Source organism: Scyliorhinus canicula, chromosome 2 (assembly GCF_902713615.1).
Source record: "Scyliorhinus canicula chromosome 2, sScyCan1.1, whole genome shotgun sequence".
NCBI classification, from domain to species: Eukaryota; Metazoa; Chordata; class Chondrichthyes; order Carcharhiniformes; family Scyliorhinidae; genus Scyliorhinus; species Scyliorhinus canicula.
In genome coordinates, this window is record NC_052147.1 from 41,483,418 (window position 1) to 41,510,472 (window position 27,055).

The following is a 27,055-nucleotide window of genomic DNA, read 5'->3' on the forward strand; positions in this document are numbered from 1 at the left end:
ACAGTCTTAGTTTCTGATAACGCTCTCCTACTGCTCCACAGCACATGGCAGTTGTCTTTCTGTTGTTCTCAAAACTGCGCCGTACCCAGATTTCAATTGCCTATTTCAAAGCTGCACCCCAGCTGACTGTTTTCTGTGATAAATTGCAGATTAAAACCCAACCATAAAAAAACTTCAAGCAGCCTATCGCCAGGGCAATGTGGCACACCTGGGATGTCCTAGAAAGAGATTCAAACAAACCATTTCCAATTCCCAAACCATCCCTTTACATCATGAATAATTTAAACCCCTTACTGATATTCCAACTCCACTAAGAAACTTAAGAGGTAGGTCATCCAATGTTTAGGGGTTTTCCACTTCCAACTCTGACCTTATTCAATAGACATAGGTCACCTTTTGAATAGCGATTACTTTAGGTCAGTTTACCAGCTTCTCACCAGATATTTTTGCACTTGCATTACATTTTAAAATTTCAATCCCCAAACTCATATTACTAAAACACATAAATCATGAAAATACATATTCACAACAATAACTTGTCATCCCATCAGGTTTTTTTTTCCTGTGCAAGCATTTATAAGGACTCACAATTTACTATCTGAATCATATTTATTTATCGCATTTTTCTTTAAAAGTATCTCAACAGAATAATTTATCCTTACATCAAAATACACTTGGTATTTACTTCTAGGGTAGATATTCACATTCAGCTCTTTCCATCAACCCTGTTAGATACAGATTATTTGCAAAGGTATAATTCTAATGTTTATTTTTTGATTGCGGCCAGGCCATCTCCCAACACAAGTTCCGGATCACGCATATCATTAATCCCAATTTGCATTGATTTCCATCTAATTTGCGAGATTGAAGTTAAATGTAAAGGCCTACCAGGAATTAACCGGCACCCCAGCAGGAAATCGCCTGGGTGTCATTTTGTACTCCTTTTTAAAAACATGAAGCTGGCACAATGGCTGCTGAAAGAAACTGAAGTGGTGAGTAGCCATTTCCATTGTTGGGCATGCAGCTCAAGGGCACTGGAACTGCTGTCCCAGTGCTCAGAGGTGGGGACACTTCAGGTGGTTTGGGGGGGGGGGGGGGGGGGGGTTTAGTCCACGAGGCTTTCAAACCATCTTTAAATATTGTGGATACCAATAACAGGGGCTACAGCTGCTGCCAGCCTGTCCAACCAAAGAATCCCAGGACAGAGCCCTGTTCTTGGTTATATGCCGACGGTCACTTTAATTCCCTTTGACTGAGAGCAGCCTCAAGCTTCACAGCTGAAGGTTGTGATTGCTGTTTGCTCCTGCTGCAGATGCCTGGAGGTTACTGTTGCTGTTTCTTCCTTTTCTGTAGCCAGAAAGAAGGACAATTTTTTCTAAGCTACCTAGGTCCTGGAAACCCGGTTCAGGGGGACGTACGAGTCCAGAAAGCAATCTGGTTTGAAGCAAAAAGGTGCTGTGGAACCTGGTGTGTGACATTGATCCAAATGGGCCACCTGCTAACGCCATCAAAGTAATGCTTTTGCAGGTTACTGCTGCTATAGTTGCTGATGTGGCGAGTGCTGAATGTAACTCGGATGTTGAGCGTCAGTGGAATATGTGGATGCCATGATTTTGTTCCGGTGAGATTGGGCGATGTGGGAGGGCCTGCACAGCTGCAGCTCCTGGGTGGAGCAAGACACTAATACGTGGAACAAGTCACATATTAATGTACAGATCAATTCTACAACAAAGTTCGGGACATGATAACGTATTCTCAGGCTTATGCTCTGTTTCTCTTGAGGAGCCTGTGACGGATAATACCGTGTGTTTGTTTTGTCTCGCGAAAATCAGCTGATATAGTTTTGTATTGGTACCAATATGGACCGGTGATGTTTCGTTATTGTTTGATGGTTAGTGTGATATGTGGAATGTTATGTCATTGATGTGCAAATATTTGTTACTGTAATCACCAGACAACGATTATTGCATCGATTTCAATCAAACTTTGATGCCTGAACACTTTACCTGAATCCTAGAAGCGTCAGCACCATAGAGGCAGCAGCCAACAATCAAACACTCAAGAGCTGGCTTCAGTACTGGGATATCCTTGCATTCAAAGGGTGAGAGTGTGGATCAGGGTAGGGCACCTGAGCACAGTCACCCTAATGTTCCGGGCAGGGGTCCAGGGGCGAGTGTGCAGAGCAAGGTTTTCCAGCACAACTGGTTTGGTGGATGGCTCTCTGAGAGAAGGCAGGTCACGTAAGGATGGGAGAGGCTTTGGGTATTTGAGGGTCCAGGTGTTGGAGGCCCTAACTGATTGCCAGTCTACCTCAGGGGTGGGCAAACTACGGCCCGCGGGCCGCATGCGGCCTGACAAAGGTTTTTATGCGGCCCGCCAATGAGGTGCCCGGAATCATAACCGGCATTTTTGAAAAGCCGCCGGGGAAAAGCCGTTGAAGTAAATGCGTTTATTCAATAAGCGCATTTACTTCAGCGGCTTTTAAAAAATGCCGGTTATGATTCCGGGCACCTCATTGGCGGGCCGCATAAAAACGCGCGTAGTGGGGTGGATGAGTGGGGCTGTCTCATTGGTCGGTTTAGTTGGGTGTGCGACCAATAGGAGTCCAGGTTACAAACAATAAGCCTTATTATTGTTTGTAACCTGGACTCCTATTAGTCGCACACCCAACTAAACCGACCAACAAGGCAGCCCCACTCATCCACCACACTACGCGCGTTTTTATCGTTGACTCGGCTAGGCTGTGCTTCTGTCAGTGTTAAGGATCAGCACAAGCAACTTGACACCTGATTTCAACAAACTGGTAAATGACTGCAGTCAGATGCATCATTCTCATTGACATTGTTCTGTTACTTACTGAGTTACTTTGTTTTTCAAATAAATGTGCTTTTTTTTCTTTAAAGACCTTTTATTTTGGCTATTTAAAATATTAATTATTTTACTTAATATACTATGCGGCCCTTTAAAATTGTGAATTTCTGAATGTGGCCCTTGCACGGAAAAGTTTGCCCACCCCTGGTCTACCTCCTCCTCCAATTCCTTACGGATACCAAAATGTATGGTGGTGTCCTCGCGATGTTGGTGGCAACCCAGCGGCCAGATGCTGTAGAAGGCAGCAGCAACAATGCCGGCTCACGGCTGCAGCCCATGTGCAGGGGGCTGCCCCACACCCTGAAGACCTGGATGTCCATCAGACCGAGGAGTAACCAAGAGTGATGGCCCAAGGTGTACAGGCATCATTTGTCTTTTGAGGAGATGACAAACAGCATGTACCGCAGGAGAATCCACCTCAACGAGACAGTGCGGCACCTGTGCCATTTCCTCACGGAGGAGGAGGATTCCTGTTCCCGGTGGCCACGAAGGTCACCGTAGCTCTGAACTTTTATGCAACCGGTTCATTCCAGGGCTCGAGCGGGGTACAATCCGTGAGGTCATGATGCTCTGTATGCCCAGAAGCAGACTATATCAACTTTGAGCTGGATCAAGTCCACCAAGATGCCCGAGCTGCAGGATTCTCCACCACTGCCGAGGTGCCCCAGTTCCAGGGGGTAATTGATGGCACACGTCACCTTGTGCATACCGGTGCATCATCGAGTGCCCTTCATTAACAGGGCGAGGTTCCACTTCCCGAACGTCCATCTCGTGTGTGACCTTCACCTCCGGATCATGCATGTGTGTGCACGCTTCCCAGGGAAGATCTCCGGCATCTTCAAGGACAGGTTGGCTCTTGGGGGATATGGGGTACCCATTGAAGTGCTGGCTGATGGCGCCCGTGCGGAGGCTGGAGACTGAGGCGGAAACCCGATATAAGGACCATGTTGCCGCCCCCTGTGATGTCATTGTGCAGTGCTCTGGACTGCTCAAAATGCGATTCCCATACCTGGACAGCTCTGGTGGTGCCCTGTGGTACACCCGCCCCACCCCCACCCCCATCCCCCCACCAACCCCCCCACCCCAACAACCCCCCCACCCCCATCCCCCCACCAACCCCCCCACCCCCACAACCCCCCCACCAACCCACCCCTCCCCTCCCCCCCCACCCCTAGCGTAAAGTAGCCTGGCCAAGTCGGCACTGCCAAAGCGAGGAGCAGGTCTACGCGCTGCTATGCTTGTCTGTTGACTGAGTGAGTGCTGAGTGAGTGTTTAAAAGCAGCTCCGTCTTGTTAGTGGTGAGATGCTGAGGCATGCGCCTGGCGAATCAGACGGCCAGTAATGGCAATAAGCTCGCGGGGGCTCATTTTCGGCACTAACCGCCGTTATATACAGGCCGTGACCTCGCCAACTCGGCTGTTGAGAAACACCCTGCCAGTCACGCCCAAAATGACACAAAAAAGTTTCCATTAAAGCGTGCCCAAGGTACAATCCAGGCAAATTGAAATGTATTAACAGAATGGGATGGGGTGGTCAATTAATACACTGAGTATAGTCAAAAGCATGATTTTTGGTGCTTATACACTGCAATTTACAATACATAATTCCACCCCTCCCACTTGAATGGCCTCACATACCACTGGTAATCCACCCTGCAGAGTTTGCCCTCATCCACATAAATAGAATGGATCCTCATCCACATAAGAATCTCAAGCTTGTTGGATAAGGGCAAAAAGGCTGAAGTTCTTCCAGCTCTGCACATGGCATTTTCCATACCTGCCTGACGTGCAGTTGCAATCTGCCAATCCCAGACCACTAAAACACTGAAACATCACCCATCTCCATCCCTGCCACAACCCATTTGCTGCTGAAACTTTGGGCTGAATTTTGCTGGTTGCGTCACAATCCAATAGCCGGCCTCAATTACAGGTTGGGAAGCCAGAAGCAACCTGTCAGTTGCAATCTTCCCGGAGGTGACCAATTAAGAAGTTGCCTCTGGGAGCCCAGTCCAATTAAGAGAGCCAAACTGACCAGGGTAGTGGGAGGGTGCTCAGCCCTAGTGAGAGAGTTGGACGCTAATGAGGTAGGGAGAAGGCCATTAGGGTGCCTCAGAATGGTGGCACTATTTGCAATATCAGCACAAATTAAAAATCCCACAAAGCCACAGCTATGGGGCCATTAGTGTGGAGGGATGAGCCCTTCCAAACAATGGCTTGCAGTCCTGGCTGTCGGATCATAGCGGCTCCATGCTGGGTAATCTAATTGAAATAACTGGCAATCTGGAACTAACAACAATAGATGTTTAGTAAGTATAACTCCACCTGCAAACCAGGAGACCTCCCGCACTCCCAACATATTATCTTTTGTACCCAACATCATCCCAATATCCAGACGGCCACCCAGTCCACAGCACTGTCATGACGTGTGGTCTACCGCTGGGGGCCACCTTCAAGCTGTCACCAGCCTCAGAAGACAGCAGGGTCTGACCTTACACCTGGAAGATCCCAGTGCCATCTTCAACCTGACCCCATGGACCCTTCATTAAGCTAATTGGCCACCTGCTGTTGGGCAAGTAACCATGGCCACATTGATCCAGCCTTCAGCAAAAACGCAGGAACGCACTGGGGTGGGCTACTTTCTGAGTTTAGTCCCAGCCCCATCTCCAGACCCACTGACATGGGTCATTCAAACTGAACTATTTCAATGCTGTAACCTGATCTATCCACCCCTTTAATCCCCTATAAACTTCAGTTCATCCATACCTTACACTGTAGCATCTCACTCAACTATCACGTCTGTGCTTTGAAACATTAGATCCTCATATCCCAGTGCCTCAAATTTAAAAAAAAGTCTTTTGTGTTTAGATTCCTTTATGGCTTCATCCCTCCCAATGTTCAGAATCTTTTTAGCTCTCCAACTCTGAAAAGCCTGTTGTAGTCTGTTATGTATTCCTCGCTTCCCTTACCAGCTGCTCTTCCCCAAACTGTGCAATTGCCTCCTCAAAATACTCCACCAGACCCTCCTTAAGAATCCCTCTTTGACTATGCTTTTTAGTCATCCCTGCCCCTATCTCCTGCGATTGATCTCCATTTTAGATCTGAACAATAATAACCGGAAAGGCTGTTGAAATGAAGTTACTAAAAAAAGACATAGAGCAACGTACCCTGGAAGTAATTGTGATTTGCGGGTTGCATCCCCCGTAACCCCACCGAGCCTAGCCTGCATATTTCATTTAAAAACATGAATTTTAAACCAGCTGGCCACGTTAATTATTGAACTTCACTCACTAAAATGTTATTTATATTTTATATACGCTCATAATGAAGTATCATTTTAGTATTGAACTGCATGGGGACGAGTTATAATATAAAGGAACTATTTTAACATTTAAAAATTGCTAACGTTGACGTTTTCGGATTGAAACTATATAAAGCAGTTGGTCTTGTAATTAAATCAGTTTATACTTACGATCTCAGGATTAATCCGTGCATTTTAAAAGCAGCTGAAACTTTGCTCTTCACTTTAGTGGCCATCCTGCAGCTTTGGCGCCAAATCGCCGCATTCGTCACAAAGCCGAACGCAGCCGTGAGAACAGCGCCAAGCGGCTCATTCATAAAACAGCTGACAGGGTCTCAGTGTCCACCGCAGCATTACATGTTCTAAAAGCCTACTATCACCCTCCTTACGTGCAAATATTTACAGTTCCCAATAAAGAGTCTCCTCCCCCTCTGGAGCATGATAGAATTGAAGAGGGAGAACATTTTTTGAGGTTGGCAGCTTTTGCGAGGAGGTCTTATGAAGCAGCTGATTAAAGAGGCGGGATGCTAACAACTAGTGAGTGGGTCACATCCTGCCGATGAGCCAGGAACTCCAGGTTCGAGTTGCCAATCCAGGACATGATGGCCAATGAAGTTACATTCATAATGTGGCCAAACAGGATGAGCTTTTAAATCCTTCCAGCAGACAGAGTGGATAGTCAGAGGGGCATAGACAGAGTGGATAGTCAGAGGCATTTCCCCAGGGTAGAGGGGTCAATTACTAGGGGGCATAGGTTTAAGGTGCGAGGGGCAAGGTTTAGAGGAGATGTACGAGGCAAGTTTTTTACAGAGGGTAGCGGGTGCCTGGAACTTGCTGCCGGAGGAGGTGGTGGAAGCAGGGACGATAGTGACATTTAAGGGGCATCTTGACAAATACATTAATAGGATGGGAATAGAGGGATACCCACCCAGGAAGTGTAGAAGATTTTAGTTTTGTCAGGCAGCATGGTCGGCACATGCTTGGAGGGACGAAGTGCCTGTTCCTGTGCTGTACTTTTCTTTGTTCTTTGTAAAAACAGGTGAAATTCCTGGTCGGAAATGTGATAGAAAGAGGTTGAACCTCCAGGTCACAACATGTATTTACAAGTGTATGTTATCACAGCAACTCAGACTCCGTAGAACCCCTACAGTGCAAAAGGGGGCCAATCGGCCTGTGGTGAATGTGTAACCACTATAATTCACACTGTACATTACTGCGTCCCTGTGGGCTCCATCTGTGAGCCGTTGCGCGGCTCTACCCACAGGGGGAGATGAGGAGCATTTATAGGGCTCCACCCTTGGCTCCGCCCCCTTCGGGAAGTATAAGTGCTGCGTCACAGGCAGGCTCAGTTGTAAGCCTATTAAAGCCACAGTTTACTCCAACTCGTGTCTCTGGTTGAATTGATGGTCGCATCAATTTAATTGACTTAAAGAACTACTATGGAATCAGCCCTCAAACCTGACCGACTGGAACTCGATCCACAGGCCGCAGAGGCAAAGGAAATTTTTTTGCATTGGCTTCGGTGCTTCAAGGCCTACCTGGCTGCGACGACGACCTCCTCCGTTACAGATGAACAGAAACTAAGTCTTCTCCACGCACGGGTGAGCCATCGTATTTCTACTCAATGTGATGAAGCTGACTCTTATACTGAGGCCCTCGTGATACTCGACCGCCTGTTCGTGCGGCCAGGGAATGAAGTTAACGCGCGACACATCTTCACAACATGCCGCCAGCACCCTGGGGAGTCGCTAGATGACTATCTGCGCGACCTTAAAGCCTTAGCACACGACTGTAACTTCCAGGCCATGACAGCCTCCCAGCACATGGAACTCACCGTCTGAGACGTGTACGTTGCAGGGGTCCGATCAAATTATGTGCGGCAGCGTCTTCTTGAAAAAGGGGCCCAGGACCTGGAGGACACAGTAAAGGTCGCTTTCCAAAGCCTAACTCCATTCCCAGCCGATCATGCGACCCCATCGTGGACCCCCGACCAAAGGCTGCCCCAGGCCTGCGCAGCCACCCGCCCACCACGGAGGACTATCGTGCCATTTTTGCGGCCAGCCCCAACACCCCCGACAGCAATGCCCGGCCCGCAACGCGAGCTGCAGCAGCTGCAGGCGATAAGGGCACTTCGCTAAGGTCTGCCTGGCCAAATCCAAAAACTCGAACCCTAACCCGAACACTCGCTCCTCCGACTCCCATGCCCACAGACCCCGCAATGTAGCAGCGTGTCTGCCGACTCCGCCTCCACACAACATGTGCGACTCACGGGGGCCGCCACCTTGGTAATCCTCCCCCACGCGACCAGCCATGTGCGATCCATGGGGGCCACCATCTTGGGCGCCATCTTCCTCGCCGCTCGCCACGTGTGATCCATAGGGGTGGCCATCTTGGACGCCATCTTCCTCGCCGCCCGCCACGTGCGATCAACGGGGGCCGCCATCTTGGCCACCACCCGCTACGCCACTCAAAGATTACGATCTTCCGGGACAGTCATCACGGGGCCGCTCCAGCACCACCGACCACGCCACCGACTACCCGCAGCTCAGTGCAGTCACCTTGGACCAGTCGCGGCCCAAGCACCTCAAGAGCTCCATGATGTCCGTCCGGATCAACGGATACGAGACACCGTGGCCTGTTCGACTCCGGGAGCACTGAGAGCTTTGTTCACCCGGATCTGGTAAGGCGCTGCTCGCTCCCGATATTCCCGACACAGCAAACAATCTCCCTCGCCTCGGGGTCGCATTCAGTTCAAATACAGGGGCGCACTACTGCGACTCAGACAATACAGGGCTTCGACTACACTAATTTCCAATTGTATGTGCTCCCAGACCTCTGCGCCCCTCTCCTCCTAGGACTGGATTTCCAGTGCAACCTCAGGAGCCTAACACTCAGCTTTGGCGGACCTTCCCCCACTCACTATATGTAGTCTAGCAACTCTGAAATTCGAACCCCCTCCACTCTTCACGAACCTCACCGCAAACCAGTGGTCACTCGCAGCAGGAGGTATAGCCTGCAGGACAGGGTGTTTATCAGATCTGAAGTCCGGCATCTTTTGCGTGAAGGAGTCATAGAGGCCAGTAATGGCCCCTGGAGAGCTCAGGTGGTGGTCGTCAAAACCGGGGAAAATCTCCAGATGGTGGTTGACTACAGCCAAACCATCAACCGGTTCACGCACCTTGATGCGTACCCCCTCCCCCGGATTGCAGTCATGGTAAATCAGATCGCACAGTACCGCATATTCTCCACGGTGGATCTGAAGTCTGCATACCACCAGCTCCCAATCCGCCCGGAGGACCGCCACTACACGGCGTTCGAGGCAGATGGCCGCCTTTTCCATTTCCTCCGGGTTCCCTTTGGCGTCACGAACGGGGTTTCGGTGTTCCAACGAGCAATGGACCGAATGGTGGACCACTATGGGCTGCGGGCCACTTTTCCGTACTTGGATAACGTCACCATCTGCGGCCATGACCAGCAGGACCACAACGCCAACCTCCACCGATTTCTCCAGACCGCCCAAAAACTCAATCTCACCTACAATAAGGAGAAATGCGGTTTCCGCACTACCAGGTTAGCCATCCTCGGCTACGTCGTGGAAAACTGGGTCCTAGGACCCGACCCTGACGGTATGCGCCCCCTCTAACAAATCCCTCTCCCCCACTGTCCTAAGGCCCTCAAGAGGTGCCTCGGATATTTTTCATACTACGCCCAGTGGGTCCCCCAGTATGCGGACAAAGCCCGCGCACTATTTAAGGCCACACTCTTCCCACTGTCAGCCGAGGCTTGCCAGGCCTTCAACTGCATTAAGGTGGACATCGCCAAAGCCGCCATGTGTGCGGTAGATGAGTCCATCCCATTCCAGATGGAGAGCGACGCATCAGAGGTCGCTCTTGCTGCCACCCTTAACCAAGCAGGCAGGCCGGTAACTTTCTTTTCCCGAACCCTCTCCGCTTCGGAACTCCGACACTCCTCAGTCGAAAAGGAAGCCCAAGCCATTGTGGAAGCCGTGCGGCACTGAAGGCACTACCTCGCTGGTAGGAGGTTTACCCACATCACCGACCAAAGATCAGTTGCCTTTATGTTTGACAACTTGCAGCGGGGCAAAATCAAGAATGACAAAATCTTGCGGTGGAGGATTGAACTCTCCACCTATAATTACGACATAGTCCTGGGAAGCTCAATGAGCCCCCAGATGCCCTGTCCCGCGGCACATGCACCAGCGCGCAAGACGACCGACTACAGGCTATCCACAATGACCTCTGCCATCCGGGGGTCACCCGGCTCACCCATTACATCAAGGCCCGCAACCCCCTTCTCCACCGAGGAGGTTAAAGCCGTCACCAGGAATTGCCCGATCTGCGTGGAGTGTAAACCGCACTTCTATAGACCAGACAAGGCCCACCTGGTAAAGGCATCCTGGCCCTTTGAACGCCTGAGTATTGATTTCAAAGGGCCCCTCCCTTCGAACAACCGTAACATCTACTTTCTCAATATTATAGACTAGTTCTCCCGTTTCCCTTTTGCCATCCCGTGCCCCGATATGACCACCCCCACGGTCATCAGAGCCCTGCACAGCGTCTTCACCCTGTTCGGTTTCCCCAGCTAAGTCCACAGTGACAGGGGTTTGTCCTTCGTGAGCGACGAACTAAGTCAGTACCTGCTCGGCCAGGGCATTGCCTCAAGCAGGACTACCAGTTGTAACCACAGGCGGAACGGGCAGGTGGAGACGGAGAACGCGATGGTCTGGAAGGCCGTCCTACTGACCCTACGGTCCAGGAATCACCCGACCTCCCACTGGCAGGAGATCCTCCCCAATGCGCTCCATGCTATTAGGTCCCTCCTTTGTATGGCCACAAATCAGACACCTCATGATCGCTTATTTGTCCTCCCTCGGGGAACTACCACGGGGGCCTCGCTTCCATCCTGGTTGAGGACACTGGGCCCTGTCCTCCTTCGGAAACACGTCCAGACACAGAAGACCGACCCCCTGGTAGAGAGGGTCTAGCTCCTGCACTCGAACCCCTACTACGCGTATGTTGAACACCCCGATGGCCGGCAAGACACCGTCTCCCTCCGGGACCTGTCACCCGCAGGCTCTACCACCACTACCGCCGATACACCCTCCACACTACACCCCACTGGACCTCCCACGCCCCGCGTCCCCGCACCTATTTGCTTCCCGCGCTCCCTTCCACCCGGTACACCAGTCCGCAGGAATGAAGCTCAGGAAGAGCCATCCCCGGAGTCCACCCCCGGACCCGCACCGAACATCCTTCCACAGCCATCCGAAACGGCTGCAACACCAGTGCTTCGCCGGTCGCAACGCACGATCCGGGCGCCAGACCGACTGAACTTGTAGATCCGTCACCCCCGCTGGACTTGATTTTTTAACAGGGGGTGAATGTGGTGAATGTGTAACCACTATCATTTACACTGTAAATTACTGTGTCCCTGTGGGCTCCATCTGTGAGCCATTGCGCGGCTCTGCCCACAGGGGGAGATGAGGAGCATGTACAGGGCTCCGCCCTAGGCTCCGCCCCTTCAGGAAGTATAAGTGCTGCGGTCCTGCAAGACCGCCCTCAGTTCAGCACAGTTGCAGGCAGGCTCAGTTGTAAGCCGATTAAAGCCACAGTTTACTCCAACTCGTGCCTCAGAGTGAATTGATGGTCGCATCACGGCCCATCTGCACCAACCCTCTGAAAGAGCATTCTACCTCAGCCCGCTCCAACCCCGTAACCCCACCTAGCCTGCATATCTTTGGACACTAAGGGACATTAAAGGCATGGCCAATCCACCAACCTGCACCTCTTTGGACTGTGGGAGGAAACCGGTGCACCCAGACGAAATCCAGGCAGACCCGTGGAGAATGTGCAAATTCCACACATACAGTCCAACAAGACCGGAATGTAACCCAGGTCCCTGGCATTGTGAGGCAGCAGTGCCTTGGAGGGTGGTTGGTTGGATGGTCAGTATGGATCAGATTACTGCACAGGGTGGATTCAGGACCTGTCTCCTCACCAACCTCTGGTTGTGGTGCTCTGTGTTGCGTTGAACCTGCCCTCTGGCAGAAAATGCCAGAAGATGAACTTTGGGGAAAGGGATGATCTTGATAAGGAAAAGATCATCTGACTTCAGTGCAATTCTGAGAGAGTGCTGCTCTGTCAGATAATTCATCTTTCCCATAAGACGCTAAACCAAGGCCCTGATGGGTTTTTTTTATCCATGTGGGGTATCTGATATGTTTTCCCATTCGAAACTGCAATATTATGCACTTTGCTCACTATTCAGGTGATGGCTCTTATTCATTTTGAATCTTGGAATGTGGTCAAGGCTGACATTTATATGTCCATCCCTAGCTGGTGCATCTCAGGTTATGTAGTATGTTCTCTTTACGGAACATTTAATAGAGCTAGTTCATTGGGAGCAAATAAATTATGAAGAGCAGGAATTATTGTCGCAAAAGCAAAAGATAAGCAACTTCAAATCTATCAAACTCACGAAAGGAAGATACAGAACTACCTTTATTAAGTTTAATCATCAGGGCTGAAGAACATCGCAGAGGTGGAGGTCTGAGTAAACTATGTAAAGTCACCATTAACCCTCAAAACGTTAAGGACATATAAAGATAGCCACTTGAATTTCAATTTTATTTGCACTGAAAGTGGAAAAATACCGCAATCAGTGAGCAATTTGTTGTCCAATTAATATTTAAAACCCTCCAAATTACAAATATTTAATTACTTTGCATGAAATATATGAGAACAATCAATGTTCTTCTTGCAATGGAAAACTAATATTTATGCAGAAAAATACTTGTGCTACTTGCAGTCTGTAGAATTTGTATAACATGGCGTGGGCCTCAGAGGCAGAAAGATTGAGAATGTCCTGATGTAGTTTACACTAGAAACCAATAGAACGTTTATTTTTCTATTTTCCAAAGTCTGTGAGATCAGAAGGGGATTGTGCCATACCTGACAGACCAAATACAGTAATTTATTTATTTATTTAAAATTTAGAGTACCCGATTATTATTTTTTTTTCCAATTAAGGGGCAATTTAGCATGGCCAATCCGCCTAACCTGCACATCTTTGGTTTGCGGGGGTGAAACCCACGCAGACACGGGGAGAATATACAAACTCACTGATGTACCATCAATTGAACGCGAGATGAGTTGCTGAACAAAAGTATGGCTTTAATCTACTAGATGTTAGCCCTGCGGTCGATTACAGTAGAAGGACGACCGCCGGGAGTGCTGGGTATTTATACCCCGCCCTGGAGGCAGGGTTAACTCAGCCTCGCAACCAATCGGGGAGCCGTCACATGACTGGTCTCAACCAACCGGTCGAGAGGCACATGACCAACCAGGGCCAATGGTAAGCCGGTGTTCTGCACCAATGGCAGGCAGCTATGCTAATCATACCACCACATTCACCCCTTGCGGAGAAAGAAGCCGGGGGGGGGGGTGTCAACGAGAGCTGGGGGGGGGAGAACTGGTGGTATGAGTAGTAAGGAGAGAAGGAAAAAAAATGCATCCTTGGCTTCCCACTGGCCCAGACATTTAGCAACAGTACATAGTGTCCATACAAGGTCCATGGTGGTGTTGAAGTCAAATGGACTCGATCAGCCTTTTCGTTGCCCGTGACGTCCTGGCAGACCGCCGCAGTGGAGTTGGTGATGTCGGTTCAGCCGATGGTGGTGGTTCAGCTGATGTCCTGGACTCCGGGAGCGATGGTCCTTGAACTGTCTCCGTAACCCGGGCTGGTGGGGGAGATGCCATGGATGGGGGAGGGGTGGCCTGGGTGGGGTGCTGGGGGAAAAAGGACAGGGGGGGTCTGTGGTGAAGGGGGGGAGGGCCGCACGCCGGCGGGTGACAGGTCCCGGAGGGAGACCGTGTCCTGCCGACCGTCGGGGTACTCCACGTACGCATACTGCGGGTTAGCGTGGAGTAACTGGACTTGTTCCACCAACGGGTCGGACTTGTGCACCTGCACATGCTTCCGGAGCAAGATGGGTCCAGGGGCGGCCAGCCACGTCGGGAGAGGGGATCCGGAGGACGACTTCCTGGGGAAAACAAGAAGGCATTCATGAGGTGTCTGATTAGTTGTGGTACAGAGGAGGGAGCGGATAGAATGTAGGGCATCGGGGATAACCTCTTGCCATCGGGAAATAGGGAGATCTCTGGACCAGAGGGCCAGTAGTATGGTCTTCCAGATGGTACCATTCTCCCGCTCGACCTGTCCGTTACCCCGGGGGTTATAGCTGGTCGTCCTGCTAGAGGCAATGCCCCTGCTGAGCAGGAATTGACGCAGCTCGTCGCTCCTAAAGGAGGACCCCCGATCGCTGTGTATGTACGCGGGGTAGCCGAACAGGGAGAAGATGGAGAGGAGGGCCTTAATGACGGTCGATGTGGTCATGTCGGGGCAGGGAATGGCGAAGGGGAAGCGGGAGTATTCATCGATCACTGTCAGGAAGTAAATGTTGCGGCTGCTAGAGGGAAGGGGCCCCTTGAAGTCTATGATGAGACGTTCGAAGGGGCGGGATGCTTTGATCAGATGCGCGCGCTCGGGGCGGTAGAAGTGCGGTTTGCACTCTGCGCAGCTGTGGCAGTCACGGGTTACTGTCCTGACTTCCTCGATGGAGTAGGGCAGGTTGCGGGTTTTTATGAAATGATAGAAACGGGTCACCCCTGGATGGCAGAGGTCCGCGTGGAGGGAGCGGAGGCGGTCTATCTGCGCGCCGGCGCAGGTACCACGGGACAAGGCATCAGGAGGCTCATTGAGCATCCCAGGACGATACAAGATATCGTAGTTGTACGTGGACAACTCGATCCGCCACCGTAAGATCTTGTCATTCTTAATCTTGCCCCTCTGTGCATTATCGAACATGAAGGCTACTGACCGTTGGTCTGTGAGGAGGGTAAACCTCCTGCCAGCCAAATAGTGCCTCCAATGTCGCACAGCTTTGACTATGGCCTGGGCTTCCTTTTCCACTGAGGCATGGCGGAGTTCGGAAACCTGGAGGGTTCTAGAGAAGAAGGCCACGGGTCTGCCCGCTTGGTTCAGGGTGGCCGCCAGAGCTACTTCTGATGCGTCGCTCTCGACCTGGAAGGGGAGGGACTCGTCGATGGCGCGCATCGTGGCCTTTGCGATGTCTGCTTTGATGCGGCTAAAGGCCTGGCAGGCCTCTGACGACGGCGGGAAGGTGGTGGACTGAATGAGGGGACGGGCCTTGTCGGCGTAATTGGGAACCCATTGGGCGTAGTAAGCGAAGAAACCCAGGCAGCGTTTAAGGGATTTGAGGGTATTGGCGAGAGGGAGTTCCATCAGGGGCCGCATGCGTTCGGGGTCGGGGCCTATCACTCCGTTACGCACTACGTAGCCGAGGATGGCTAGACGGTCGGTGCTAAACACGCACTTATCCTTATTGTAAGTTAGGTTAAGGAGTTTTGCGGTGTGGAGGAATTTTCGGAGGTTGGTGTCATGGTCCTGCTGGTCATGGCCGCAGATGGTGACGTTATCGAGATACGGGAAGGTAGCCCGTAATCCGTACTTGTCGACCATTCGGTCCATCTCCCGTTGGAAGATCGTGACCCCATTTGTGACACCGATTGGAACCCTGAGGAAGTGGTAGAGGCGCCCATCTGCCTCGAACGCGGTGTACTTGCGGGTACTCGCGCGGATGGGGAGCTGGTGATAAGCGGACTTGAGGTCCACCGTGGAGAAGACTTTGTATTTCGCAATCTCGTTTACCATGGCGGAAATACGGGGGAGAGGATACGCGTCCAGTTGCGTAAACCGGTTGATGGTCTGGCTATAGTCGATGACCATCCGCTTTTTCTCCCCAGTCCGGACCACCAGCACTTGGGCTCGCCAGGGACTGTTGCTGGCCTCGATGACCCCTTACTTCAGCAACCTATGGACCTCGGACCTGATGAAGGTCCAGTCCTGGGCGCTGTACCGTCTGCTCCGGGTCGTGATGGGTTTGCAATCGGGGTGAGATTAGCAAACAAGGAGGGGGGGTCCACTTTGAGGGACGCAAGACTGCAGACAGTGAGGAGGGTTATAGGGCCGCCGAATTGGAAGGTCAAGCTCTGCAGGTTGCACTGGAAATCCAGTCCTCGGAGTGCCGGTGCGCAAAAGTCGGGGAGGATAAGGAGTTTATAATTTTTAAAAACCTTCTCCTGGAACGTGAGGTCCGCGATGCAGCACCCGGTGATGCGGACGGAGTGCGAACCTGAGGTTAAACCTATTTTTGTGTTTTACAGGGTGGACAGGGAGCACGCAGCTTCTTACCTTGTCAGGGTGTACAAAGCTTTCCGTGCTCCCGGGCACGGCAGCCCGTCTCGTGCCCGTTGGGGTGTATTTGCGTCGTCATCTTGGCGAGCGTGCGTGGACGTGACTGGTCGAGCTGAATGGCCGCGAGCCGTGGAGAAGATCCGTAGTCGTCGTCGGCCGAGTGGGTGCTGGCAGGACCTTGTGTGCCAGTCCAGGATGGTGGCGCCCAGGACCTGCGTGTGGTGTCGGGGGCCCAAGATGGCGGCGCCCAGGACCTGCGTGTGGTGTCGGGGGCCCAAGATGGCGGCGCCCAGGACCCGCACGTGGAGTCGGGCCCCAAGATGGCGGCGCCCAGGACCCGCACGTGGGGTCGGGGCCCCAAGATGGCGGCGTCCAGGACCCGCACGTGGAGTCGGGGCCCCAAGATGGCGGTGCCCAGGACCCGCACGTAGAGTCGGGGCCCCACGATGGCGGTGCCGGCGGGCCGATCGGAGTGGCTGAGAGCGGGGGCAGAGAGGCCGGGCGCAGGGGCCCGGGGGCCGGGGGGGGGGGGGGGGGGGGGGGGGGGGGGGGGGGGAGAGATTGGTGCGGTGTGCTGGAAAGGCCCGGAAGGGCCCGGAGGAGGAGATCCCTAGTCGCTGCGTGGCACATCAGCGACCGATTTGGCCTGGCAGACCGCCGAAAAATGGCCCTTCTTCCCGCAGCTCTTACAAAGGGCAGAAGGGAGCATCATGAGCTACGTGTGGACGCACGGCACCCCAAGGGTGAGGAGGGTCTTCTTGGAGCGGAGTAGGGATAGTGGAGGGCTGGCATTACCCAATCTTTCGGGGTATTACTGGGCGGCAAATGTATCGATGGTGTGCAAGTGGATGATGGAAGGGGAGGGGGCAGCTTGGAAACGAATGGAGAGGGCGTCCTGTGGCAACATAAGCCTGGGGGCCCTAGTAACGGCGCCATGGCCGCTCCCTCCCACGAGGTACACCACGAGCCCGGTGGTGGCGGCCACCCTCAAGATCTGGGGGCAGTGGAGGCGACACAGGGGGGAAGTGGGAGGTCTGATGGAGGCACCGTTAAGAGGGAACCATAGATTCATCCCGGGGAACATGGACGGGGGATTTCAGAGCTGGCACAGGGTGGGCATCAGGCAGCTGAAGGATCTGTTTGTAGATGGGAGGTTTGCGAGCCTGAGAGAGCTGGAGGAGAAATTCGGGCTCCCCCCGGGAAACATGTTTAGACATTTGCAGGTGAAGACATTTGCTAGACGCCAGGTGGAAGGGTTTCCCTTGCTCCCCAGTAGGGGGGCGAGTGATAGGGTGCTCTCGGGGGTCTGGGTCGGAGGGGGGAGGATATCGGACATCTACAAGGTAATGCAGGAGGCGGAGGAGGCATCAGTAGAGGAGCTGAAAGCCAAGTGGGAGGGGGAGCTGGGAGAACAGATAGAGGATGGGACATGGGCTGATGCCCTGGAGAGGGTTAATTCTTCCACCTCGTGTGCGAGGCTTAGCCTCATTCAATTTAAGGTGCTACATAGAGCCCATATGACGGGGACAAGGATGAGTCGGTTCTTTGGGGGTGAGGACAGATGTGTCAGGTGTTCGGGAAGTCCAGCGAACCATGTCCATATGTTTTGGGCATGTCCGGCACTGGAGGAGTTCTGGAAGGGGGTGGCAAGGACGGTGTCGAGGGTGGTGGGATCTAGGGTCAAACCAGGATGGGGACTTGCGATCTTTGGGGTTGGGGTGGAGCCGGGGGTACAGGAGGCGAGAGAGGCCGGAGTACTGGCCTTTGCATCCCTAGTTGCTCGAAGAAGGATACTAATACAGTGGAAGGACGCGAGGCCTCCAAGCGTGGAAACTTGGATTAATGACATGGCAAGCTTTATTCAGTTGGAAAGGGTCAAATTCGCCCTGAGAGGGTCGGTACAAGGGTTCTTCAGGCGGTGGCAGCCTTTCCTCGACTTTTTGGCTCAGAGATAGGGTACAGAGGTCGCAGCAGCAGCAACCCGGGGGGGGGGGGGGGGGGGGGGGGGGGGGGGGGGGGGTGGCAACAACGGTTGTGGTGGGTTATTTACGGTTGAAATGCGGGCAAATTTGCTCGCAGTTCATGTTTGATGTTGATTGTTGCTTTGTTTGTTTTTGGGGGAGGGGGGAGGGGGGAGGGACAACGCTTCTGCTGCGCGAGTTCGGGCGGGGTGGGGATATTTGTTAAGAGGGAATATTTTGTAATATTTTATAGTTAGTTGGGGTAAATATCTTCATGTAAAAAATTCTTTCAATAAAAATTATTTAAAAAAAAAACAAAGGGGCCTCACGGTAGCATGGTGGTTAGCATCAATGCTTCACAGCTCCAGGGTCCCAGGTTCGATTCCCGGCTGGGTCACTGTCTGTGTGGAGTCTGCACGTCCTCCCCGTGTGTGCGTGGGTTTCCTCCGGGTGCTCCGGTTTCCTCCCACAGTCCAAAGATGTGCGGGTTAGGTGGATTGGCCATGCTAAATTGCCCGTAGTGTAAGGTTAATGGGGGGATTGTTGGGTTATGGGTATACGGGTTACGTGGGTTTAAGTAGGGTGATCATTGCTCGGCACAACATCGAGGGCCGAAGGGCCTGTTCTGTGCTGTACTGTACTGTTCTATTCTATTCTAAAGGGCAGAAGGGGCCGGGCAGCGAGGGCGGGGGTGTTTGGCAAGCCCACAGAAATAGCAGCAGGGCCCCGCGGACTTGTCGGGGCATCCCGCGGCACAGGCCTGAGGGGGGTCGTGAGCGGCGGATGGAGGTGGGGAAGCGTGCCAGGAGGCCCAGGGCGCTGCAGTGCGGCTGGGGACATAGGCACGGGCGTTTAAGTCGGTGACCTCCAGGGAGTTGGAGAGTGTCCGTGCTTCAGTTAGGCTGAGGTCGTCTTTTTCCAGCATCCGCTGGCGGATAGCCGCGGACTGCATCCCAGCCACATAAGCATCTCTGATCAAAAGTTCCATGTGCTCAGTGGCTGAAACTTCGAGGCAGGCGCAATTCCTCCCCAGGACAGCGAGGGCCCGGTAAAAATCGTCTAAGGACTCACCGGGGAACTGTTGTCTGGTAGCCAGCAGATGTTAGGCGAACACTCGGTTTACCGGCTTAAGAAATTGTCCTTTTAGCTTGTCCATGGCCACGTCGTATTCTTTTTCTTCCCCTATCATTGCGTAGGCCGCCATGCCCACACTGGAATGGAGAATATGAAGCTTCTGTGCCATGGTGGGGGGGCTGCTTGCGGTCGCCAGATAGCTATCGAAACACGCCAGCCAATGCTTGAAGATTTCCGATGCGTTCAGAGTTTGCGGGCTGATGCGGAGGCATTCGGGCTTGATCCGGAGCTCCATCTTCAAATTTCTAGCAGATTAAATTGATGTACCATCAATTGAACGCGAGACGAGTTGCTGAACAAAAGTATGGCTTTAATCTGCTAGATGTTAGCCCTGCGGTCGATTACAGTAGAAGGACGACCGCTGGGAGTGCTGGGTATTTATACCCCACCCTGGAGGCGGGGTTAACTCATCCTCTCGACCAATCGGGGAGCTGTCACATGACTGGTCTCAATCAACCGGTCGAAAGGCACATGACCGACCAGGGCCAATGGTAAGCCGGTGTTCTGCACCAATGGCAGGCAGCTATGCTAATCATACCACCACACTCACACGCACAGTGACCCAGGGCCGGGATCTGCTCAATACAGTAATAAGGATTTTTGTTAGATAATCCTAACATATATTGTGTGCGCAGCCATATTCCCGCTCTTGAGCAGCGACAATTCCTTGATAAAAAAGAAGGGAAATATGGAGGTAAAGCTTAAAAACAAAGTAGACAGTGTTGAAGGATCAGAAAGCAATAAGTAAAGTAAAAGAGGCAGCACGGTGGCACAGTGGTTAGCACTGTGAGGATCTGGGTTCGATCCCGGCTTTGGGTCACTGCCTATCTGAAATTTGTACATTCTCCCCGTGTTTGCATGGGTTTCGGCCCCACATCCCAAAAATGTGCAAGATAGGTGGATTGGCCGTGCTAAATTGTCCCTTAATTGGAAAAAATGAATTGAGTGCTCTAAATTTGAAAAAGTAGAGTAAAAGTAATAATCAAGAGGGGAAACGGGGAAAAGATATAGGAAACAGAATGGGAAGAGCAGTTAGAAAGAGAGAGAAGCTGGGGAAAATTATGAAGTATGAGCACAGGAGAACATGGCAGAGTGAAGAAGAGATCAAGGAAATCTAACAACAGCACATTTACATAGTACATTTAATGTAATGAAATGTCCCAAGGCACTTCACAGGAGCATCATAAAACAAAATGTGACACAGAGCCACATAAGAAGATATTAGGTCAGATAAACACAAGCTTGGTCAAAGAGGTAGGTTTATGAAGTTTCTTACTTAATAATGGAAATACTATGGAGTATAGGGAGTGGATGGAAAAAATGAGAGAAACTCGTCAAACCTACTGGCAAAATGCTGGGGTAGCAGAACTGGTAGAGCAAAGCACAAATATACCATTGTGGAGAATGAGATTGAAATGATTAAAGTGAGTAGGAGCAGTAGAGAATACAGACTGGAAAGGAGACACAAAGATGTCTGTGCGGTGATATGCCTGTACAATATTGTAGATAGTTAAGATCCGGTAATCCTCAGATGGCTATAAGATATATTAGTTCCAGGGGAGTATAACTTGCTCTGTATCAGATCGTTACCTTACCATGTGTGATTTATAAAGATCCTGGTTTGGGCAAGTCACAAGTAGGCTTATATTAACACTGCAAAGAAGTTACTATGAAAATCCCCTAGTCGCCACACTCTCACCTGTTCAGGCACATTAAGAATTTAGAATGTCCAATTCACCTAACAACACGTCTTTCGGAACTTGTGGGAGGAAATCGGAGCACTCAGAGGAAACTGGACACAGGGAGAACATGCAGACTCTGCACAGACAGTGACCCAAGCAGGGAATCAAACCTGGGTCCCTGGCGCTGTGAAGCAACAGTGCTAACCACTGCACTATGGTGTTTATATAGAATCCTTACAAACTGCAGCAAATAAAATGCTTGACTGATTTGGTTGTCCTCCAAGAGGTTGCTCACACACTTCAACCCTGAAAAACCACTTCTTGACATGTGCAATGCTTTCCCTTAAAGCGTGGGGACTACTCTTGCACACCGGATGCCCGATGGGTCAGAGCAGCCAATCGCTTTTGAGTCTCGCACACTTACCGACGCTGAGCGTAACTATGCCCAGATCCTGAAGGAGGGCCTGGCTGTTGTGTTCAGAGTATGGAGATTCCACAGGTACATCAACAGCCACGCGTTCACGGTATATATATGGAACACAAGCCCCTGCTTCGACTGTTCAAGGAGGATCGGGTGATTCCCCCGTTTGTTTCCGCCAAGTTCAGCGGTGGGTGTTACTGTTGGCGGCTTACCAGTAAACATTGGAACACCGCCTGGGCACATATATCCCGCATGCCAATGCCTTGAACCGCCTGCCCCTCTTTACCATGGCACGGATATCATAGCGGCCCTCCACTTCAAGGGCTCCCTGCTGGTCATATCTGCTCGCATCAAAGAGTCGACTCAGACGGACCAACAGTTATCCCGGGTCCGGCACATGGTGCAGTACAGACCCCAACTCAGACCCTGCCCGACGATCTGCGGGTTTATACGGTGATGCTCTTGGAGCTTAGCTTGGAAGATGGCATTTTGTTATGGGGTCACAGGTGGTGTTCCAGAATGCGGTCGTTCACCATTGCCGCAGAACCTCCACAATGGACTTCTGGGGGTATTCAAGATGAAGATGCTCGCCCGCAGCTACGTTTGGTGGCCCAGGTTAGATTCTGACTTTGAAAAGGTGGACCAGCGCTGCAGCTCTTGCCAGGAGAACCAGAAAACCCCACCTGCTGCTCCAATGCATCCTTGGGCATGGCCTAGGAACCCATGGTGCCATATCCACATAGACTTCGCCGGTCCATTCCAGGGGTGACGTCCATCGTCATGGTGATGCCCACTCAAAGTGGCTCCAAGGCCAGAAGGTGCAGACCGTGGTCACGAAGGCAACCGTGGACCGGCTGAGGCACATGTTCAGCACCCACGGCATCCCCAAAGTTTTGGTGTCCGATAATGGTGCAGCCTTCACCAGCAGGGAGTTTGAGTCATTTGTGACCTTAAATGGCATCGGTCACATGGGCACTGCCCCATATCACCCGGCCTCGAATGGGTTGGCTGAACAGGCGGACCAAACCTTCAACGGGGTCATGAAGAGGCTGACCACCGGATCATGGGAGACATGGCTGGCCCGGGGTCCTTGCCAGTTACTGGACGGCCCCTCAAGCCACCATAGGAGTGGCACCAGCGGAGTTGCTGGTGGGTCGTCGGCGTAGGATATGCCTCAGCCTCATCATCCTGGACATTGGTGCACAGATCCGCCATCGATAAGATCGCTAAGAGACGGACGCTGATCGGCGCACACAGCTGCACAACTTCAAGCCAGGGGACGCCGTCTATGTCTGGAATTTCAGCGCTGCACCAGTTGGATCCCGGGCGTGGTGCTCAGGGCAATTGACCCAGTCTTCTATTCGGTCCAGGCCACCGCACACAGGAATCTCTGGAGGTGGCTCAAGACCCGCCAGTCCAGGACCGCCTACAATCTCCATCACTGCTGAGACCACTACCTAGAGCGCCACCCTGATCGCCGTCACTTCCGCCCATCGAGGTCCAAGGATGAGATACCCGATGCCTCCTTGGAGAACTCAGACACCGACTCCGACATGGACATTGGCACACCCGACATAGTCATAAAGCCAATGCCAGGTGCATCATTTCCTGCGTAGGCGTTCCGCACCAAAATGGCGCTCACCGGTGAGATACACTCCACCTGGGCCCATCCTGTCGAAGCTGGATGTCATCCGCTTCCCAAGTTGATAGAAGGGACTTTGCCACAGCCAACAGACATGGTCATTTCTCTGGACCTGGAGGGAAAAGAGATGTTATGACTCCCCTCGGGGGCCACGGACTATGCTCAATCAGATTCCCCACATTTTCCTCAGAGTCTGAACTCCCCCAGTAATTGGGAGCGGTGTTTCCCCTTAACAAGGGAGAACCCCTCAGTATAAAAACCCCGACTTGGTTGCAGGTCAGGAAGGATGGCCTGCAGGGAGAGGAGTTGTTTGTTTAGTAATTTTGTGTCTACCAAAATAAACCTTAGTTCATTTCTATCCTGCAGTGCATTCCTGTGTCTCTTCCATTGGATTCTACAATTATCATCTGGCTATTTGATTTTGAGTCAAAATAATTTTGAGGACGTTCACATTTAATTTCAATGATGGGAAATTTCAGATTTAGGATTGAAAAAATCCTAGGGCGGCATGGTGACGCAGTGGTTAGCACTGCTGCCTCATGGCACCAAGAATCCGGGTTCAATCCCAGCTCCGGGTCACTATCCATGTGGAGTTTGCATATTCTCCCTGTGTCTGCGTGGGCCTCACCCCCGCAACCTAAAGATGTGCAGGGTAGATGAATTGGGCACACTAAATTGGCCCTTAATTGGAAAAAAATAATTGGGTACTCTAAATTTAAAAACATATGATTAAAAATCCTATATTAGATATCAAAGAATAATTTAGTTTTCACACATATTTCAGCACTATACTTTTGCAAAAGCGTAATAGAATTGTGTAACAGAATACTTGCAGGCAGGGAAGGTCTGAAAGAAAATCTTGTTAGCAAAGGGAGACAGGGCTGAAGGGTGGGGGGGGTCTACTGCTAAAAAGAAAAGTGGGATCAAATTCATGCTTTATACAGTGTGGAGATAATTTATAGAATGGATGGGAAGCTGGTCAATCTGCACCACCTTCAATCCAAAATCAAAACCACTCCATCATTGAGCTCTAGTATGAACGTTTGTGAGTACTCACTCAGAAACTAAGGTCCAGGTCATTGCCGGTTCCTTCTTCAAAGCCTATAAGAAAATGGGCTTTTCACTAATCACATAGAAAACTAAGGTTTTCTTCCTACAGCTTCCACCATATCACTTCCTTATCGATTATGACCAAAAGTGTGATCATGGAAAATGGGGATCATTTTCTACATCTTGGGAGTCTTCGTTCAATGAGGGTAGTCTTAAACAATTAAATTCATTATCACCTCCAAATTGATAGCTCAGCCTTTGACCTACTGAGAAAAAGAGTATTTGAGGACCAGGATGTCCAACATGGCCACTAAAGTCAGAGTTTACTAGGTGATCCCATGCTCCTACATGCTTTGGAGACTTGGACAATCTACAGCAAGCACCTTGAAGCACTGGAGAAGCACCACCAACAATGCCTTTGCAAGTCTTCTAATTCCTGTGGCAAGAAAGGTGGTCCAACAGCATTGTCCTCTCCCAAGCCAATATGGCCAGCATCGAGGTGCTAATTACTTAGCTGGACAGGACTTATTGCTCATACGGCTGACATCAGATTCCTAAAGCAGCTGCTCTACTGGGTGTCCATCGCAGCAAGAGACTCTCAGAGGACAGCGTAAGTGTTTTAGGGTGTCCTTACAGCAACTCTGAAAAGGTCAAATACCCCTGCATATTCATGGGAGTCCCAGGCCTGTGACAGACCAAAATGAAGAAGGTTAATTGCTGAAGGCGCCGAACATTTGAGAGATTTTGTTGGGAACATGCAGAATAGAATCAAAGTCAGTGAAAGTACATATTGGGTCCAAGGAAGCGACCACACAGGAGCGTAAAGGATACAAAGGTTTATTTAAACGTTGAATGAAAACTCTATACACCACAACTCCCCAAAGGGACTCCTGCAAACCAGCGCACCCCCGGGCCGGGGTTTTTATGTCCAGGTTTCTTCCCCACTAATGAGGGAGCTTCGCCCCCTTGGCGGGGTAGCTCGTAGTCCTTGAGAGCCACAGGGGAAGTAACCTGTTCCTGGCCTGGCGAAACTTGCCATCAATAGGGTCCAGGCAGCAGGCAACCAAGGGGGTTATCCGGCCGGACTGTCTGCCCCTCTTTCGTGGCTACATACATGGCCGGCCGGGTGTCCCTGGAGAGGAAGCATGCGGTGTCCACGGGCACCATCAAGGCCTTCTGTGCCCGGTGGACACCTTCTTTACACACCCCCTTAATCACATTTTGATTTAATGTTTGGTAAGTTTCTGTTGCTCTTTGTTTTGTTTGGGCTGCACCCCTACCAGGAGCGGCCCATTTTAATTTGTCCATGAGTTTGTTTCTTTTAATATAATTAGTTGATCAACCCTAAAAGGCTGTCACGGGGCACTTAATCGGCCTGGCTCCGTGTCTCTCATATAGGTTATAACAGTGCACAAATCTCCAAGCAATCAAACCAACCAAACACTACATGTGGCAGAGTCTGCAGCTCGCTCCTTGGATTGATTGGCCATCTCAAGATCCATCAATCTGGAATGGAAGCAAGTCACCCTCCATCCATCCTGAGGGACTGTCTTTATATCAAAGTGCCGTGCACATTTTATAAATGATAAAAAAAATAGGAAATGCATTTGTGCTTACATTCATTAAACAACTTGAAATGAATATGACTGCAAGAACAAACATGCGTCTTTTTCACGTGACTGTCAGCAGTCATTGTTGTGACTGCTGCGTTTTGAGACGTTTCGCTTCCCGGACCGTCCCTCCTCCCCCTGTTTGGAGCCCGGATGGGACAGAGGAGCGGACTGAGGGGCGGAAATGGCCGATTCTGGAATTACCTGGGTGGCAGAGGAGAGAAGCGGCCACTGTGCTGTCCTCGATGGCAATTATCTGTATGTGTGGGGTGGTTATGTGGTAAGTTTCTGGGCCCGGGCCCGTCTGGACCCTGCTGACGTTTCGCCCGGAGCGTCTGCCCGGCCACTTGCAGACTGGGTTACAACCTTTCATCTGTTTGGCCTTTGTGGATTGGAAACCAGCAGAGGACTCAGAAGTTGCAGAATCATCTCCCTTCTGACGCTAGGTTTTTGTTTACTTGTTTTGGTTCGTACACGTTTAAACGGTGAGGAATTAAACCGTCTGGTACCTTCTCTTGGTTTCAGACATGTCATTTAAATGTCGTGCATGGCACCGACAACATGGTCGTTTCTATGGCTGTCTTGTACTTTGAGGGCCATCACAGTCGAACAGTTGGAAAGCAGTACCCCACCATTCCGCCTGTAGTGTTGACCGCAATCTGATATGTAATGTGGAAGAGGGAGAAAAAACATCTACCGTCAAAGAGAAAAAAATAGTTTGCGGAGGGGGGTGCAGGGCTGGAAATCATGAGATCAGGACAAGAAACCCTGCAGCATCCTAAAACAGAGCTGAGTGAACTTGTTAATTTGTGTTGATTTGTTTTCGGTGATCTTTCTCCCTCCTCAACGTGTTTGCTTATGTTAGCACTATTTTGATTTTAATGTTTAATTCCGCCTTTGAGAAATAGGAGACAATGGCAGTGCGGTATGTATTTTTCCAAAGCCACAGGCATTGCATTATACATCATTTTTAACTTTAAAAAAAGTAAATTTAGAGTACCCAATTCATTTTATTTCCAATTAAGGGGCGATTTTGTGTGCCAATCCACCTAGCCTGCACATCTTTGGGTTGTGAGCACTGGGAGAATTTG

At 51.2% G+C, this 27,055-nt stretch overlaps 2 protein-coding genes across 4 annotated transcripts in view; one reads left to right on the forward strand and one right to left on the reverse strand.

Annotated features, from left to right (window-relative positions):
* The window catches only part of pole2 (polymerase (DNA directed), epsilon 2), a 49,673-nt gene extending 43,002 nt beyond the window's left edge, over positions 1–6,671 (reverse strand). The window contains exon 1 of one of the 3 annotated variants that reach the window (XM_038776442.1): positions 6,340–6,671. In XM_038776442.1, the coding sequence (XP_038632370.1) occupies positions 6,340–6,485 (146 nt within the window). In that variant the 5' untranslated portion in view covers positions 6,486–6,671. Of the gene's footprint in view, positions 1–5,633; positions 5,831–6,034; positions 6,082–6,339 lie in introns of those variants that run through there. The other 2 variants (XM_038776462.1, XM_038776451.1) reach the window with 2 other exon arrangements.
* Positions 6,672–26,062: 19,391 nt separating this feature from the next.
* The window catches only part of LOC119952876 (kelch domain-containing protein 1), a 130,046-nt gene continuing 129,053 nt past the window's right edge, over positions 26,063–27,055 (forward strand). Inside the window, 1 exon segment of the mRNA XM_038776476.1 lies at positions 26,063–26,244. Coding sequence (XP_038632404.1) covers positions 26,149–26,244 — 96 coding nt within the window. The 5' untranslated portion in view covers positions 26,063–26,148.